At 37.5% G+C, this 17372-nt stretch overlaps 1 protein-coding gene across 1 annotated transcript in view; it reads left to right on the top strand.

The window, feature by feature from the left end:
* The first annotated feature begins 1371 nt into the window (after positions 1–1371).
* Positions 1372–17372, top strand: part of tacr3a (tachykinin receptor 3a) — a 35898-nt gene continuing 19897 nt past the window's right edge. Inside the window, exons 1-3 of the mRNA XM_028019308.1 lie at positions 1372–2019; positions 7051–7239; positions 9001–9151. Coding sequence (XP_027875109.1) covers positions 1652–2019; positions 7051–7239; positions 9001–9151 — 708 coding nt within the window. The 5' untranslated portion in view covers positions 1372–1651. The remainder of the gene's footprint in view (positions 2020–7050; positions 7240–9000; positions 9152–17372) is intronic.

Genomic DNA, 17372 nt, shown 5'->3' with positions numbered 1-17372 from the left:
AAGTATTTTTAGTCATGTCTTTACCAGTTTTCTTCATTTAGAGATTAAATTGTTTACCCATTCCTTTTTGAAAACTAGCTCAGATGGATCAGCTGGAGAACATCTGTGACCAATAATTCTCAACAGAGTAACAGAATCTCAATTCAATTCTGGTCTCGACTTTGACTGGACCATTTGGACATATGAATGTACTTTGATCTAAACAATTCTACTCCAGTTTATCTGCTTCTATAATTGTACGATTTTCTAGCACTTTTAACAGTTTATCATCTAAATTATAATTTGTTCTCATCTGTTAATTTAATTTGACATGTTTAGTGTGGCTCGTGGTTCAATGTCTCCTTTAGCATTAAACCTTTGTGTTACACTTAACTTTAGGAAAATAAATGACATGAATGAAATGAAAATATATCACAAAGATTGATTAAATGATTGTAGAACCTGGTTTCCAATTTTTCTAAAGAGCATGATTCTGCCACCATGTTTACATTTAACATGGTCTGTTCAGTATGACAGTTTTCCTCCACACATGTTGTTTTAGATGACTTTTGGTTTCATCTGATCAGAGAACGTTCAACATGTTTTCTGTTTCAACTACATGACTTCTGGCCAGCGTTGGATTCTTCCACCTGTGTCACACTTTTTCCATATCTGGATAATAGATTGAACAGTGTTCTGTGAAATTATGCACTCCATTTAGATGGACTCCAGTTACTAGTTAGATGACTTCTGAACATGGATGATTGAAATGGATTTTGCTTGCCTACATAAAAGCACAGCTCAAAAGAATAGACTATCAAGAAAAAGTTCAACAATTTTTCAGAAAATGAAACTGATGTATAAATTCATTACACAAAGCATGAATTATTTCAAAACCTTAATTTGGATGACTGTGGATTACAGAAAATGAGAATCCATATTTCAGGTCTCAGAAAATTAGAATGTTACATAAGAATAAATAAAGGATATTCAAAGAGAAACGCCAGGATTCTGAAAAGTATGTTAATTTCTCTGAACTCATTGTTTAGTTTGTGGCTGTAACTATGTGAAAAGGTTCACATCAATAAGACTTTAGCAAGGCGTAAGGTGTAAATTTACTTTGTGATAATAAATTAGAGGATTTCTACCACAATTAACTGTTCAAAAGGTGTGTTAGAAAAAAAAAAGTATTCCTGCCACATTTCATATCCTGTATCTGGAACTCTGCTGTCACAACATCATTTTGGAGATAAAGAAACCTCAGTGTTCCGTGACAGATTATACACTGCGGAGACAGACAGCTCATGTTGTTTGTTATTCATGAAGTTTGAAACAGCAGCCACACAACTATCGATCAATCTGTTTCACTGTTCGGCGCACTTGTGCGTCACTTCGCCTGTTGCTGCGGACGGAGGAGGCTGTGAGTTCACACCCACATTCAACAGGCACCGGATCACAGCTGGTTTACGCACGGATTGGAGAGCTGTCCAGAGCGACTGCAGACCGACATCGAGGAAGATAAGGACTCTTTAATTTGCGCGCAATGGCGCCTATGCGCAAATCCTCTTCTGCCAATCCAGTTTTGCGCTTCAATAAATAGATTAAAGGACAAAAAAAACAACATATATTGATAGATTAGATCTTAACTGAGTTCGGATAAAAGCAGAGGAGGATGGGGACGCCATACAACGGATCCAATGTAACATCGAATTACACCAACCAGTTCGTGCAGCCGCCGTGGCGCATCGCTCTCTGGTCGGTCGCTTACAGCTCCGTGCTGGCGGTGGCCGTGTTTGGAAACCTCATCGTGATATGGATCATTCTCGCCCATAAGCGGATGCGGACGGTGACCAACTACTTTCTGCTTAACTTGGCCTTTTCGGACGCGTCGATGGCCGCTTTTAACACTTTGATAAACTTTATCTACGCTGCCCATGGAGACTGGTACTTCGGGGATGCCTACTGTAAATTCCAAAACTTCTTCCCAGTGACATCTGTGTTTGCAAGCATCTACTCCATGACTGCAATAGCTGTGGACAGGTGGGTCTATGGAAATTAACATTAATAATAGTTCAGATAATGCAGTGATTCTTAGTCTATGTTGTATATAAGCAAGTATGGTTGCATTAAATTTAATTATGCAGGGCTATACCAGGGCTGGTAGAAAATTGAATTGAATTAGACTTGATTATTTCTCGTATTTAATTCTTGAAGATAAACTGCGGTTTATTCGGCTTTTATGTCTTTTCCGAGACTTCGGTTTGAATTGAACTTCCCAATTATCTTCTTGCTCTCTTCATTAACCACCCTGATGTTTATTTTCCACTAGAGGACATCCTCTCATGTTTTTTTTTTTTTCGGTGTTTTTTTGTTTGTTTGTTTTGTTTTTTCACATTTTCCCCTATTACTACCACAAACGTAGAGTGGTTTTATTGAGGTTTAGACAAACATAACATGTTGAGCAAATTGGAAGTTTAAGTAAATTATTACTTTTGTTTGACCTTTTTCTATAAAGAACAGAAAACTGAGAAATGCAAAACTCTTTACTATAATACCCCTAAATAAAACCATGTCCATCAAATTGCTTTCACAATTCACAGAGTTAGAGTCCACCTGCGTATTATTCATGTTAACACAGCTGTTCCAAGAAGGCCTCAGAGGTTTGTTAAAGAGCATCACTAAAGAAACAACATCACAAACACCAAGAACCACAGCAGACAGGTCAGGAACAAATTGTTGGGAAGTTTAGCTCTTAAATCAATATTGCAAGCATAGAATAGAGATCTGGTCAGTAATCTGAAAATTAAAAGTGAATGGTATAAATGGTATAAACCATCACAGCTATGACCGGGCAGGTCATGGTTGTCCACCTAGAAAGATTGGCCAATTAAGGTTTACATCTTGGGATTATAATCCGTTCACAGCAGAACAATTAGTTGTGCTCTCTACAATTAAGGCCTTTATGGAGGAGTAACAAGAACAGAGCCATTGTGGAAACAAAGCCATTTGATTGTGAGGTGTAAGAGACTCGGTGAACTTGTGAAAGAAACTGCTTTGGTCAAATTAGACTGAAATGTTGCTCTTTGGCATTCGTGCAAAATAATATGCTTGGAGTAAAACCAACTCTGCACACAATTCCTGCCTCAACACATGGTGATGACTGTCGGTAGGCTTTCTTTCAACTTGGACAGGGAAACTGGCTGATTGTCAAGTAGATGGAACTAAATATATAAAATCTCTGGAGAGAACCTGATGCTAGACATAAATAGAGGTTTATCTTGAAGCAGGAAAACCTCATTAAGAGCCAGAGTTACAGTGGGAAGGTTTAATTCAAACCATAGAAATTAGTTAAAATGGTCTAGTCAAAGCCCAGCTCTAAATCCAACTGAGAAAATGTGGCCATTCTTGATGCTTGCTGATGCTCACCACATACTCTCACTGAACTTGAGCTTTGTTTCAATGACAAATGAATAAAAAAAATCAGCAAAGTTATATCAGAAGGTGGTCTTACAAATCTTAAGTCAGGTGGGCTGCATACATAGGCATGTCATACCTTTTAGATTTTTATTAGACAATAAATGGTTACAATAATAGTTGAGAATATATTTATTTTTGTTACACCACAATCAGGCTGAATCAGTAGCTTTGTGAATGGGAGTTTGTGCCAGCATGTTAGAAAAGATTTCCCATTTTTAACGCTCTAAGCTTTTTGTTTTCTGTCACATGCAGTCATCCTTTCTTCTCTGTTTCTTATTGCTCTGTGGTTTCCAGTTATTTGGAAATTCAACACTTTCAGCTGGGCTTTAATTACTAAACTATCATAATTTCCCCTATAGGGGACAATAAAGATCTATTCTATGAAAGCTTCATCTATTCGCCGAAGATGAAGACAAAAGATGCAAAGAAGGAATAGCAGTGTTGTTAAGTTTGCATGTTGAGCGTGCTGTGATGTTGTGTGAGGTGTCTTCTCAGCACAGTGCTTCCCCTTGACACAAAACAATGTATTTCCTCGAGCAAAGCCTGTTTTGGCTCCTCTACTGCAACTACAATTGGTATTTTTGGCCTGCAGTGCCCCTTGAATCTCACAGTTTGTTTACTGAGAAAGAGAACATTGCAATGACCTAGCCTACATGATGCAGATGTAACCTCCGGTCATGCTTTCCTTAACCCTGGTATGGCGCTGTCTCCGCTCTGATGTCTTGAAATGGCAGAAGCCACAGTTCGTGATCATCTGTGAATTTGTCCTTCCTGAAATCTCTCTGCAGGCAGGCGCTTTTATGGGGACTGCTGCAAAAGACAGGTTTTTGCGTAAAGAGTGAATTTACAGCAGGCATTCCAGCTATTTATTGCAACTAAGTTATTGCACATACATATACTGTCGGCTTGAGAACAGCACTCCCTCCATAAATAGTGATGCTTAAATTGTTTATAAATATAGGCTTAATTATGAGTGTTTGAAGTAGATGATACTAATAGAATTAAATAAAACTAATACATATTGAAAACATTACAATGTAAAGTTTCTAGTGAAACCTGATCAGTCATGCATATTCATATTCAGCTGTGCGGAACAGTTTCAACTCATATGAACCGTCCGCTTCAGTTCCCTCCACAACCTTTCCTCTGGATTTAGGTCAAGAATTTGACTTGGCCATTCCAAAACATTAACTTAATTCCTCTTATCTATTCTTTTGTAGAACCACTTGTGTGTTAAGTCTCATGTTTCTTTTACACGATTCACATTCTGATGAGATTTATTTCCCAAACAGATACCATTTCTCTTTCTATCTTACCAACACAGCTTTGAATTTATGCTTTGGCTAATGCTCCCAAACTATTTTTGGACAAAGCTAAGTTTTATCCCAAACAATGACACTAACTCTGTAAATTTCACAAATTATACAAAGTTCTCCTTCTCTACTCTGTGTTGAACAAAACACTCAGAGGCAAAAGGTTGTTCGTCCTGATCTGAATACAAAATCATTATTTTGAACATTCCTCCGATATGAACACTTTGTGATCAGTAATACCTTTTATTATTGTTATTATCTTACTGCTTTGATGTTGTTGCTTTGTTCACAGTCATGCACAGTTTGGTCCTGACGTTAAATTCATGTTTTACCATTAACATGACACTATGTAAAAATGGAAATTCATGGTCCTTAAGTAATTATTAGGGATGACCATAAGTTTTGATATCATAACAAACTTTGTCTTTGGGAAAGATATCTCTAGTTGTGGAGTGTCACTAATGTGAAGTTTTTTTTCTTTTATTTGTGCCTAGTCAGCCAGAATGTTCATTAATGAGCTTCACACACATATCTGGACGTACAGATCTGCAATACTGAATAATTCTGCTAAAAGTATAACTATTGCATTTTTTTTAACAGCACTTACTTATTAAGTTCTCCATCTCACAAGGAAATGAATGAAGGGATTCAAATTAAAACAGTAAATTGTAGAATATCAGTATTTCAAGCTAAAACTAAACCATTTCTGTTTTTAGCAGAAGCGGCTAAACCAATAAAAATGTGCGTCAACATTTCAAAGACGACTTGACCTTTTAACTAAAATGTTTATTTTAAAAAATGCCTTTATTTTTCTTCGACAACAAAAATGTCAGTAAACAAAACAATTTGAATAGAATTTGAGAGATTAATAATATTTAAGCAAAGGAACCCATCTCATCAAATTTGTCACTGATTTTAAATAGACCGTTTTTTTTAGAATTGGACCAAAACATGACTAAAAGTGACTAACTTTGCAGCTGTTTTCAGTCCATCCAGATTGCTTTTCCACTATCCCAAAGGAAAAGGGGTCCATTTCTGGTCAGTGACCTTATTCAAAGTTTAATAAATATTCAATAGTTTGCCAATTCAGGGCTTGTACAGAAAATATGGATAAAAAAGGGGACCATTACTACAATGTTTTCCAGTGTGAAACTCTAAACCAGGGTTGAGTCTTGAAGACTTAGATTTTAACTGATTGCATAATGTTTAGCTGCTAGAGTGAGCATCTTCCAAGGTAACTTCTTCTAGGTTCACAACATCGTCTTCTTGAATATTTCATTCCCACTGGCCAAATTACAAACTCAGAAATATTTGCTATTCTACTTGGTGAATATAACTTATTAATGTCCTGCAGCCTAAAAACAGTGTGAATCAGTGTATGTGCTTCTGTGTGTTTCTGCATTTTATTTCAACTGAAACTCTAAAAGTTACCAGTTACACAAACCCCATTTTGGACGCTGCATGATTTTCAAACTGCTGATCAAAAAGCTTCAGAGCTGCAAATTCAGTTTCACTGAGGAGGTAAAAAAATTGGCTTTTTCTCTGTTACCAGAGCAGCTCCCTGAGGGGCAACAACAAAGATGCTTCATCCAATCACAAGCAATTGTGTGAAACTACATTATACTGGTCCCAACACTAGATCCCTAATCAAGTATTTGCAGCAGGGTGATTTATGAACCAAGATTGAAAGACAATGTTGGCTGATGTGATGGAGTTGAAGGCACTGAGAAATACAGCAGTAGTTATGCAGCACCAGTATATGTAATGTTTTGAAAGGAAAGCCTCGTTTATTTTCCTGAAAGCAGAGCAGCAGTGCTTCTCCCCACTGTGCTGCACAGAATAAAGCACTGTTTTAAAATACACTCCAGGTGTATTGCACCCAATAAACTTGCATGTGAAACCTTATGAAATAATCATTTTTATGGAAATTATGTAGCTTCTCAACACAACAGACAATGCATACAATAACTACAACAAACAGATCCAACATTTTTCCTTACAGCTCAGTGAAGTTGTAGTAAAACTGGTACATTAGGTCATTCCACCCGGTCAAACCCTTACAAAATTACATCCTTAACAGGCTGCTCTGTTTTAATTTCCTTCTTCTTATTATATTATCATTTTCACACAAATTTCTTATTTCCAGAAGACACAATTTTTTGTGTGTGGAATATTAACACACATAGAGTTCAGTAAGAATAAATCCATTAATCAGTAATTAACTATGTTGTGTGTCCAAGCACAAAGACCATCTTTAAAAATGCCAACCTTCTTTCTGCAGATACATGGCCATCATCCACCCACTGAAGCCCCGTCTCTCAGCAAAGGTCACCATGGGAGTCATCGTCAGTATCTGGAGCATGGCAGTGGTACTGGCTTTCCCTCTGTGCTATTTCTCCACCACTCGAGCTCAACCGCACAGAACCATCTGCTATGTCGCCTGGCCTCGCATGGCAGATGACCACTTTATGTGAGGAAATATAATTTCAGAAAGATTATTTGTTTCTCTCCATGTAATTTTCAGAGGTTTATAGGTTTCTGCTTGAGCTATGGTGGTGGCTTTAACTCAGCCACCACCATAGGGATACCTGATATTTTTTTAAATCAAACTGGTAGAAAGAATGTAATTGTATTACATATGATGACGACATATAACGCTATTAGTTTTTGACATTTGTCTTTTTCTTGTGAGAAAATGTTAAAATACAATCTTAATCAAAGGTTTGACTGAACAATATGCAACATTAATTAAAATTAAACACAAATATTTGGTGCACAGTCTTAAATTTATTGGTAATTTCTTTGCTTGATCCACACCAGAAGGATAGTTTTAGGTTCAGTGGGAATCATTGTCTCGTTGGAAAGTCCATTTACTGTATGTCCAAGTTTCAACCATCTGGCTAATAATTTCAGGTGATGTTGAAGATTGTCATCTTTCTTAATTATCTTGCCATCTGTCTGCAATGCACCACTACCACTGATAGAAAACACACCTCGTCATGATGCTGCCACCATCACACTTAAGCATCAACTTTGCTTCTCAGCAAATGCTTCCTGTTCAAATAGCTTAACCATTGTATCCTCTGATAAATGTTTTTCTGAAAAGGTGTTTCACAACTCCTTCTGGGAAGCTGCAAATTTACTTGAAAGGGTTCTTTTTTTTCTGATGCGATCTAATTTAGAACTGCTTTGATGTTGAGCTTTCTTCACTACGACACTCATATTCTAACATCTTTCACTTTATGGTCAGCTTATACTTGGTGAATCATGGATTATTCTCATACTTTCTTTGGTTGATCGTTTTTGATAAAGTGGCATAAAGAAAATCATCAAAGCTAGTTTTAGAATAGCTGACCATGTTGGTATTAAGAATGGAAATGCTGTTATCAGAATCCCTACTCAAAATAATTTGTGCTCTATGCCTAAAAGCTGTGCCAGGAAACCTGGCAATTTAAATAAACTACAGAAATGATCAAGAACAGTGGTCAAATATCCATCTGCAATTATGCCAGAAGCTTCTTAGTGGATAAAAAATGTGTGATCAAGATGCCACTTGAAAAGAAACGTTCAATCCAGTGACGTGCAGTTAGGGGAGGCAAGTGAGGCAGAGCCTCACCTGTCATAATGGAAAAATATAATGATAAAATAGTTTATATTGCTATTTTCACCCTGTGGTTTGTACTGTAAAGTATTATTTTTTTATTTAGCTGGCATGTAAAGAATTGTCTTTTTGCCCTCCAGCGTTGTCCGCATGCGCGAAATTTCAGGTGCAGGTGGTCTACATTTGTATATCTGATTATGATTAAGTCAGTGCCTCGCCAGCTTTGCAGTGCCTCACCACACGTCACTGGTTCAATCAAATAACCGTGAGGGTTTATGGTCAAGATGAAGTCTTGTAAGCTTCTCATCAGGGCTGTAACAGGGCATTGTTAGGTGTGAGTGAATTACTGCTTAAAGTGGAACATTAAAAAAAAAATCTAAGCCAGGAACAAAATTAATTCTGTCCCACCCGCCACCTACTCTTGGTGCTTCGCTTGCTAAATTGGATTGCAGATTTTGAAATGGGAGCTGAGTTCAAAAGGATTGTAACCACTCTGTAGCAGTGCCATCTGTGATTGCTCTACACGTAAACTGATTAGCCAGTACTTGCAAAGGATTAACCGCAATGTTTTAACATGAACAGTTTTTATGTTCTCCTACACCCTGTGACATTTCCTTTCTTTCCCCTCAGGTATCATATCATAGTGACTGTGCTAGTATATGTGCTGCCCTTAGTGGTGATGGGCATCACTTACACCATCGTGGGGGTGACACTGTGGGGTAGTGAGATTCCTGGAGACTCATCTGACAATTATCATGGACAGCTCAGAGCTAAAAGGAAGGTAAGCAAGCTTAATGATGGTTTTTGCTTTTGGATGGAAATGAAGCATGACTTGTGTTGCTTCAAACAGCAGCGCAACTGAAAGCTAAAATGCTGCAAACGGGGAATAAACTGTGTGTATATTTGCCTGTAACAGACTTTCAGGTAACCTGCTCTTCTGATCTTTAATCATAAAATGAGCTAAGATCAAGATATTTGGAAGCAGTACTTTGACATTTTGTCATGATTCAAGCATACCGAATAATTACAGATCTCTGGACAATCCCTTAGGAATTTGCATTTAAGCTTATTTGTCTGAATGCATCTAGTGTGGCTGAAAGCATTCATTCTCCATTTTCTTTTTTTCACCATGTTTTATGAAAGTCAATCCTACAGATAAAGACATGAATACAAAACATCTTAGTAAAATTAAAGGTTAAACCTTAAGGCCCTATATAAGCTTTTTGTTACGTCGTTAATTGTGTTCATATTTCTTATGTAAAAGCACTAAGATTTTATTAAAACTAAAAAAAATTACTGCACCAAGTGTATTCTAGACTTTGATTGCTTCAGATAAATTAAGCATACATCATCTCACGTCCTTTCAGGCGTATTAAAAAGAGCTGTAATTTAATAGACTGTGCTAAAATATTTAACAATGCAGGCCACATTGACGAATGTTCCCACCTAAAAGTGCAAATGTTGGCTCTGGCACTTTATGGCAATCATAAATCTGTTGAAGAGGCAGGTATTGCTCTGTCAAAATTTCAGAGAGCAAAAGCTTTAATTCAACAGACCCCAACTTATATGATTGTCATTTATTGTCGATGCAACTGGACAGGCCTGTCTTCAGGGTTTATGAGTTTGTCTGCATGTCTAGCACCTTCTCCTCTATCCTGAGGAGTCAGCATCTGCTTACAAACATGTCTTCATTCTGGAGCTGTTGGCAACTATTACAGAAAATAAACACATGTGAGAAAACTCTGGAGCCTGATTAGGATAACAAATAATCGTGCTTTCAGCATCATTGTTGTACTCTCTCTTTAAAAGTCATTGTATGAAACCATGTTCTTTCATGTCTTCTATTAGATTAAAAACAACATATTTTTCTTTGGTTGGCTTAATCACATCTATTATTCATTAAATTTTAGGTGACATTATAAAGGACCCTGATTTGTGGCAATTATTAAAACTGAAAAACTTCAAAACAAATGTGTTAGTTTTGTGTCTTAAGGGGAATGTTTTAGGTGTGGTGAGAGAAAAATAAAGCTCATTAAGCTTCATGAATATTTGTAAATGACTAAGTCAGTTTATGGCGGAAGCATAGAAATGTTTGAAGAATGATTTATTTCAGCTGTCTGAATATATTAGTGACTGAACAAAATGTTCCATAGGTCCAACAAAGTCCTGTTTGTCACTCTCCTGACAGCGGCAGCATGACTCCCTTGGCCCCAATACTGAAGTCACAATAGGTGTTGGCATATTGCACCGCAAAATGGGATAATCCCCAAGAGTGTCTTAAGTCATCAGTCAGTTATGTTTATTTAATCAGATGTGATATCTAGGTGGTAATACATATATACTGTATATATATATAAAGTAACAGAACACCATATAGATATTCTGTTTTATCAATAGTTGCTTATGTGTTGATTTCAAAGTTCTTTTTATTTATCTCTGAACAAGAAATCTATTTATAAGCAGTTAAATAGCAACAGCTAACCATGTTTTACAAAAATAAACTGATTTATAGCATTCCACCCACTGAGGTCTGAGTGACGTTGTCTCATTTAATCCAAGATGTGCTTTAGCACAGGAACATGAGATCATTTATTATATCATATGTGCTTCAGGCACCCAAAGGACTAGCAGCAGCTCTGCACTCATATCTTGGTGGCTTTGCCGCTGTACCATACTGTTTCCATTTTCGGATAACTAGCCAGCAGTGCTCTTTACTCTTAATAGGTTTTTTTTTTATTTTTTTTACCTAATCTTGCTTGAACATCCCCACTACTTCATCCATGATCTGACTGCTGTGTGCTAAATCTTCATGATGCCTTTTATTCACTCCAGTTTACAATTATTGTATTATGATTTTGTGTTGGCCTGCCACAGAAAGCTGCTATAAAATATAATAAATGTCTCAAGGCACCATACAGAGTCAAAACTTTTATCACCCTATGCCCGCTTTATGTTCTGTGGGAATCGTTGCTTGTCTCCTCATGGTGTCCATTACGTTTTTAGAGACTGGTTCTCAGGGGACGTCTTGCTGAGAGACTGAGCAGATCAATAAGTGACAAGAAATTATTTTGTGCCTCGATGTGTGTGCTGCTCCTTGTGGAAAGGGTTTTGATTTAATTCCATTTTGTGTCAGCAGTATATGCCAAGTATAGGTAGACGTATAGGTCAGTACTCAGGCTCTGAACAGAAGAGGCTTAAGAAAGAAGAAAACAGCAGTAGGCAATGCTGTCAAGTGTCAACAAATTAGGCATGTATTATTTTCTGGACTTACAGTGACGTAAATTAATTTGTAAAGAAAAATAAAATTCAATGACTGCTCAAGGCAATTTGTTTTATATAGTTAAGCAGTCAAAATGATTCATATTCTGGGTAACTGGCAATCTGTGTACTGTCTCATGGTTCAGATTCCTTCATTCATCACTGGTTTTTCTAATTATCTGTGCTATTTTGCCGATTTTTTTAAAAATCATTGTGACTCATTTATTGGAGAACAGAACATGCATTGAAGAACATTAACCAAACTGTATCTTTTAAAGCCATTTTAAATAACATAGAACACAAGGTTAACATTCTGATGTTAACCTTCAGAACCTCCAGGGTTGTCTAATGTCACTCTGCACTATTAGGGTGATTTTATCTTTTGCATCTCTCAAAAGATAAAATAATGTAAAAGAAATGTACATTTTTCAAACAATAAGTTCAGCTTTTCTTTGCATTTTATTGCATTTGACATGTCAAAAGACATTTTTTGTTGTATCTCATTATTGATGATCAATTCAAATAATCTTAATTAGCATTATAACAACCAGACCTTTTTTAAAGTAATTTCTCACCAACATTTTGCCTGCTTCACTTCAATCTTGAAACGTTGGAAGGTCATTACCGTAACCCTCAGCTGCATCTACTGAATCTCTATTAAAGTCTGTACTTCTTTTGTTCCACTCTGAAATTTTACCTCTGAAATAAAAATTCAAATCCAAACTGAAGGAACATGACAATATAATGTTAAAAACTACCACTAAAACAGGCCCCTGTGTGAAAAATGTCAAACTGTAATATTTCTTCAAGTTGGCAATAGTTCAAAAAAAATTATAATTTTCTCAGCTATGACTTCTGGAAAACAAAAAGCCCTTTGCAAAGATGCTTAATAGAATAGTTTGTTTTGTGTAACACACTGTACTGTTTGACATTTCATTGTTTCACCATCTTAAAAATATAAATTTTGTATAAGGTTTCAGAGGACTCATTTGTTTTTCTGGGTGTTCTTGTGTAATGACCTCTCAGTTTTATATGTGGTCTCTAAAGTTCATATATTCTTACCGTACAATGAGATTTACTAAGGAGGCATCACTGCAAACAAGAGGCGATAGAGCTTCACAATCAGAGCCTGATAGTAATGGAAAAAGCAGCCTGATGAAATCAGGTCAGCCGTTACTGACTTTGTGGAATAATATTGATCAGCTTTATTTCTCTGTTTAATATATTCTTTCAGGCATTCTGTTACTTTTTCTATGAATGTACTGTGATAATAATGAGCTGTGCCAAAGAAAGTCTGTTTCACAAATAATTTTTTGTGACGAATAAGGGACTGTGGGGTTTCTTGTTTGGGAAGAGATCAGGTTAGGCAGATATATTTTCTGTTTGTGCCTCAGTTGCTCTGAAGCTCAGCAGTACACAGAAACAGCAGTGCTTTGGGCCAAGTACCAACATCATTATCCTAACTAGTACATAGGAAAAACGTTAAAGATTAGTTCAGACAGCAAAATTTTGTGTGTTGGAAAGTTGGACGTTTGCTAATGCTTAATGTGGAATCACCTTTGTTTCATCTGAATAATCTGTAATAAGTTTATCTTTTGTGATTAACTCAATGGCAAATAGTCATTTGATATAATTTCTGCAAAATTCCCTATAAGAATCTCCATTTTGGTGCAGTGGTCAGTCAGTGCATCACAAAATAGAAAAACTATCATTCTACCTTTTAAAGTCCTTCAAGGCCAATGCAAATTTTCTGTGATCCATTTAGATTTTTTTTATTTGCAGTGTAACCAGATCAATTATTATATTAGCACAGTGATGTGTAGCATTGTGAGTTGGCAAGATTTATGCAACATACCCGATTTGAATCAACAAAACTTGTCGAAATGCTGATTAGAAAATTAAGCCATTAATTAACGGGAACACATCCAAGTAGGAGGGCTGGTAAACAAGGCTGCTGAAGAAGCTTACATTTAAAGAACTGTCCATGGCTCCTACTATGGGAGGAGATTGTGCGGGTGAGAGGCTGTGGAGTTAAATTAAGCTATCAGCTGCACATGCAAACTTTTTAGATTACGTTCAACACTCGCGCTTACTGCATGTGCAATTTTTTTATGCTCTTGCAAAATTAGCACTTTTTATTAGGAATCAGACCCAAAGAGATTGTGGTTGCCAACTCCTTATATTGGCAGAGCAGAAGATCTGAGACTGTCTTTCATTGTGGATTGTGGCTGGATGATATCTTGGTTCAGGGGTGCCAGTGGATTTTTGTCTGGTTTTCTGGAGTTGTGTCTGCCCTGTCGCTAAGCTTCATTCCACCTGAGTTGTACTAAATCTAAAGAGAAAGTTTTGAATCTAGGTAAACTTGCTTGGCTCTCTTAGATACTTCTCTCTGCCCTGATGTACCTTAAGGCCTGCCTCAGTGGGAACACACCGTTAAGCAGACCAACATCCAACCTGTGGATCTGATACACTTTTGACATATATATTTTTTACTTTTATAAAATAACATATGGACTTCATCAGTGACTATGAGTGATAATTAGAGACCATTAAATAGAAAAGGAAGAATACCTGTGGTATTGACAAAAGAATATTAGGCAAATATTACCACATAAGTGCCAGAATTTGTTCACTTTCTCACAATGCTGACAAATTCCACTTGCTTGGATTCATTTATTTTCCATGAAGCAATAGAAGACTTCATCCTTTATTTATTCTCACTGATGTTGGATAAAAGAAAATCACTTTTGATTTAATCCACTCTGCCACTATCACTATGCCACAGGTGCTCTATTTTAAGCTCATGCCTGGGGCTCTGCAATGGAAATGTCATTTTAAGAAGGAGTAATAATGAACCGTCTTAAAACAGTTCTTTGAGGTGTTCTGCGTTTGAGCTTTTACTGCAAACATTTCTGATTGCCCATTACCTTCCTGATTAATTTTGCCTATGTTTGAGGGGATGGGTGGAATAGATTACATTCCTAAGAGGATTTTTTTTCTCATAAGAATTAAAATGCTAAGCCATCATGTGTGCCACTATCAAAGCAGGACTGACTGTAATGATAAATTACAGTCAGTCTTCTTCACATGCTTCATCACATGTCTGTGATGAAGCATGGAACTGTATGAATGACCTGTGGCTAAGGGTTTTTTTTCTTTACAAGAAGGTTGATCAAAGTACACTAATGTGACAATATTATGAACTGCGATTGTTACATAACCAGCTATTCTCCGCACCAGAAATTACAAGAGGTGAAAATAAAATAAGCCGTATTTTAAACTTTAAGCACAACAGATTTTAGCAACAATGGTTGGATTTTTACTCTCAAATAAATCTGTCACTACATCATGCAGTGGCTTGCACATATGATTGGTGCGCCATGAAGCGAAGGTATTTGAAGGGATAGCTCCATCCGTGTGGAGTAGTTACGCTGATGATTGCACAGGAAAAGCCCAGGATTTGGGTGAACTGAAAATTGTAGGCAGACTAACATGGTGGAGAGAGCGAACAGCCAGGCAGAATAGCTGCAGTGGCAGCGGTCCTGAACCCAAGAGATAAGAGTTCATTTTCAATCAAAAAAAGCACAAAAATGTTCACTGCACAGTTGAGCTCTACTGAGTCCAGTGTGATGCTCAACAGAGTTTAACTGCAATTTGGAGAGGAGTGGTGAGAAATCCAAGGCAGATATCCTGCAGGGGCCAGGTAGATTGACAACCATTAATGTTGTTTCCACATATCATCTCCAATGTCGGCTGGACTTCGGGTTGCACCGTGTCAGCTGTTTGGGATTCCCCGACGTAATTTCCCCTCAGAAAACACGGAGGAGAATCCATGCTTTCTGATAGGCTGCCTGTCACATTCAACAGGCTGCTTTAAGATCCCAGTCGGGGAAAAACCCCTGACGACGATCTACCGTAACACACCACACAATCTTAGAAAGATCAACGTGCTAAGATTGTCATAAGGGGAAAAATAGGAGCAAAAAATCATGTAGTGTGAACTATTGCATCAGGTAGTCCATGTGCCCATCTTCTCTATTTAAATCTATTTATTACTGAAGGGCAACATAATATACAGACTTCATAATCTGCACTCTTTTGGTTGAATGCAGTATTTATTTCCACTTCGGCTTTATGTTGTTTAGTTTTTATCAAGTACATTTTTTGTTAACACTAGGATGGCTCGGTTTTCGAGTCCTTCCCATATCGGCTCAACAGGGCCAAAAGGCCGGAGTCCACCCTGACGACTCTGATGGCTCAAATTAGCATCCCTTCTTCAATTGTAAATGTGGCCGTTGACCGTCAGGCCAGAGGGTAGGAATGTGAATAGTCCATGTTGGGGGTGGGTGCGATCTATGATGGAGGCAGCTCTACAGTAGACTCTCCTGTAGGTAGTGCTCTTCAGTTTAGTTTTGAAGCATACATGAAGTGTTTTTGGAGAGATGTTACCTTTTGCAGCTGATCCATGATGTTGTGCTGCATTATCCAGGTCATTTTGCCAAATGTACATAGAGTTCGCAAAACATACAATCTGTTTCAAAAAATATGCAAAGGTTTTTCTAAAAGAAATTAGTAATGTTTCTCTTTGAAATAAAGCTAAGAGGGTATAACATGACAGTTTAGAAATAAACTAACCAAATTAATTGTGTTGATCCACCTCAAAAAAATCATGCAAAAAGTGTAAGCAAAAGAAATCTGGGAGACTTTGCACATGCAAATTTGCATGCAGCCTTTTGTGCTGTGGAGGATAAATAGGTGACTGCTTCACCTATTTAGTTCACAAGAACTAATGGCATTTATTTCAGTCATAATCTTGCGGGGGGGTGACTAAGGTTCCATCACTATGTGACAGCTGGTCAGCAAACCTGGCAAACATGATTGACATGGCAGCACTGAATGCACATGTGCTTTATCAGGCATGCATTGGGGTGCAGGAGAGACGGGTGGACTTCCTGGTTGAGCTTGCAAAAGAGTTCGGTAACTCTCATGTGAGTGAGAAGAAGGCACACAAGGAGAAACTGCTTCGGCAACAACCTTCCACACCCAGCTCAGGCAAAAGGGCGAAGTGTCAGGTCAACCATCGATGCAGGATGCGTGTCCTGAGGACGAAACATCGTCAGTGACCCCTCACACCCCCACCATGGACTGTTCTCCCTGCTGCCCTCTGGAAAGAGGTTCTGCAGCATCCGGTGCAGGTCCACCTGGTTCCGAAACAGCTTTTTCCCACTTGCCATCAGACTGCTGAACTCTTAACTGGACTGCACTCAAAAACTGGTCTCCACTTTATACCTTGCACATGTACAGAGCTAAATAACTTCTATTTTACTGTCAGTCCTGCACTTTATATTTTATATTTATATTCATATTTTATACTGTATTTTATTTTACTCACAACATTGGAACCTCAAACATTATCCTGAGCCGTATGCAACGAAATTTCGTTCTGTATACACCCTGTGCATTGAAAATGACAACAAAGTCAGTCTAAGTCGAAGTCTAAGGAACAATTGTGCAACTGTGAGATGCGTTGAGGCCATTACCAGGGTACTTCTAAGGTAATGGCCCTATTTACTGAACAAAAGCACCTGCTAGATAAAATCCTTCAGGCCAGTTGGACTATCTAAGCCGAAATAGGTATACATCAAAGTGGACTAACTCAAGCCATTCTAGTGGAGACTGAGAATCAATTTTGTTTTTGGTTGTTTTGTTTATTTTGTTTATGAGTTCCAGTGTTAAATATTCTT

Source organism: Xiphophorus couchianus, chromosome 5 (assembly GCF_001444195.1).
Source record: "Xiphophorus couchianus chromosome 5, X_couchianus-1.0, whole genome shotgun sequence".
In the NCBI taxonomy this organism is placed as follows: Eukaryota; Metazoa; Chordata; class Actinopteri; order Cyprinodontiformes; family Poeciliidae; genus Xiphophorus; species Xiphophorus couchianus.
This window is presented reverse-complemented; position numbering and strand designations above follow the sequence as displayed.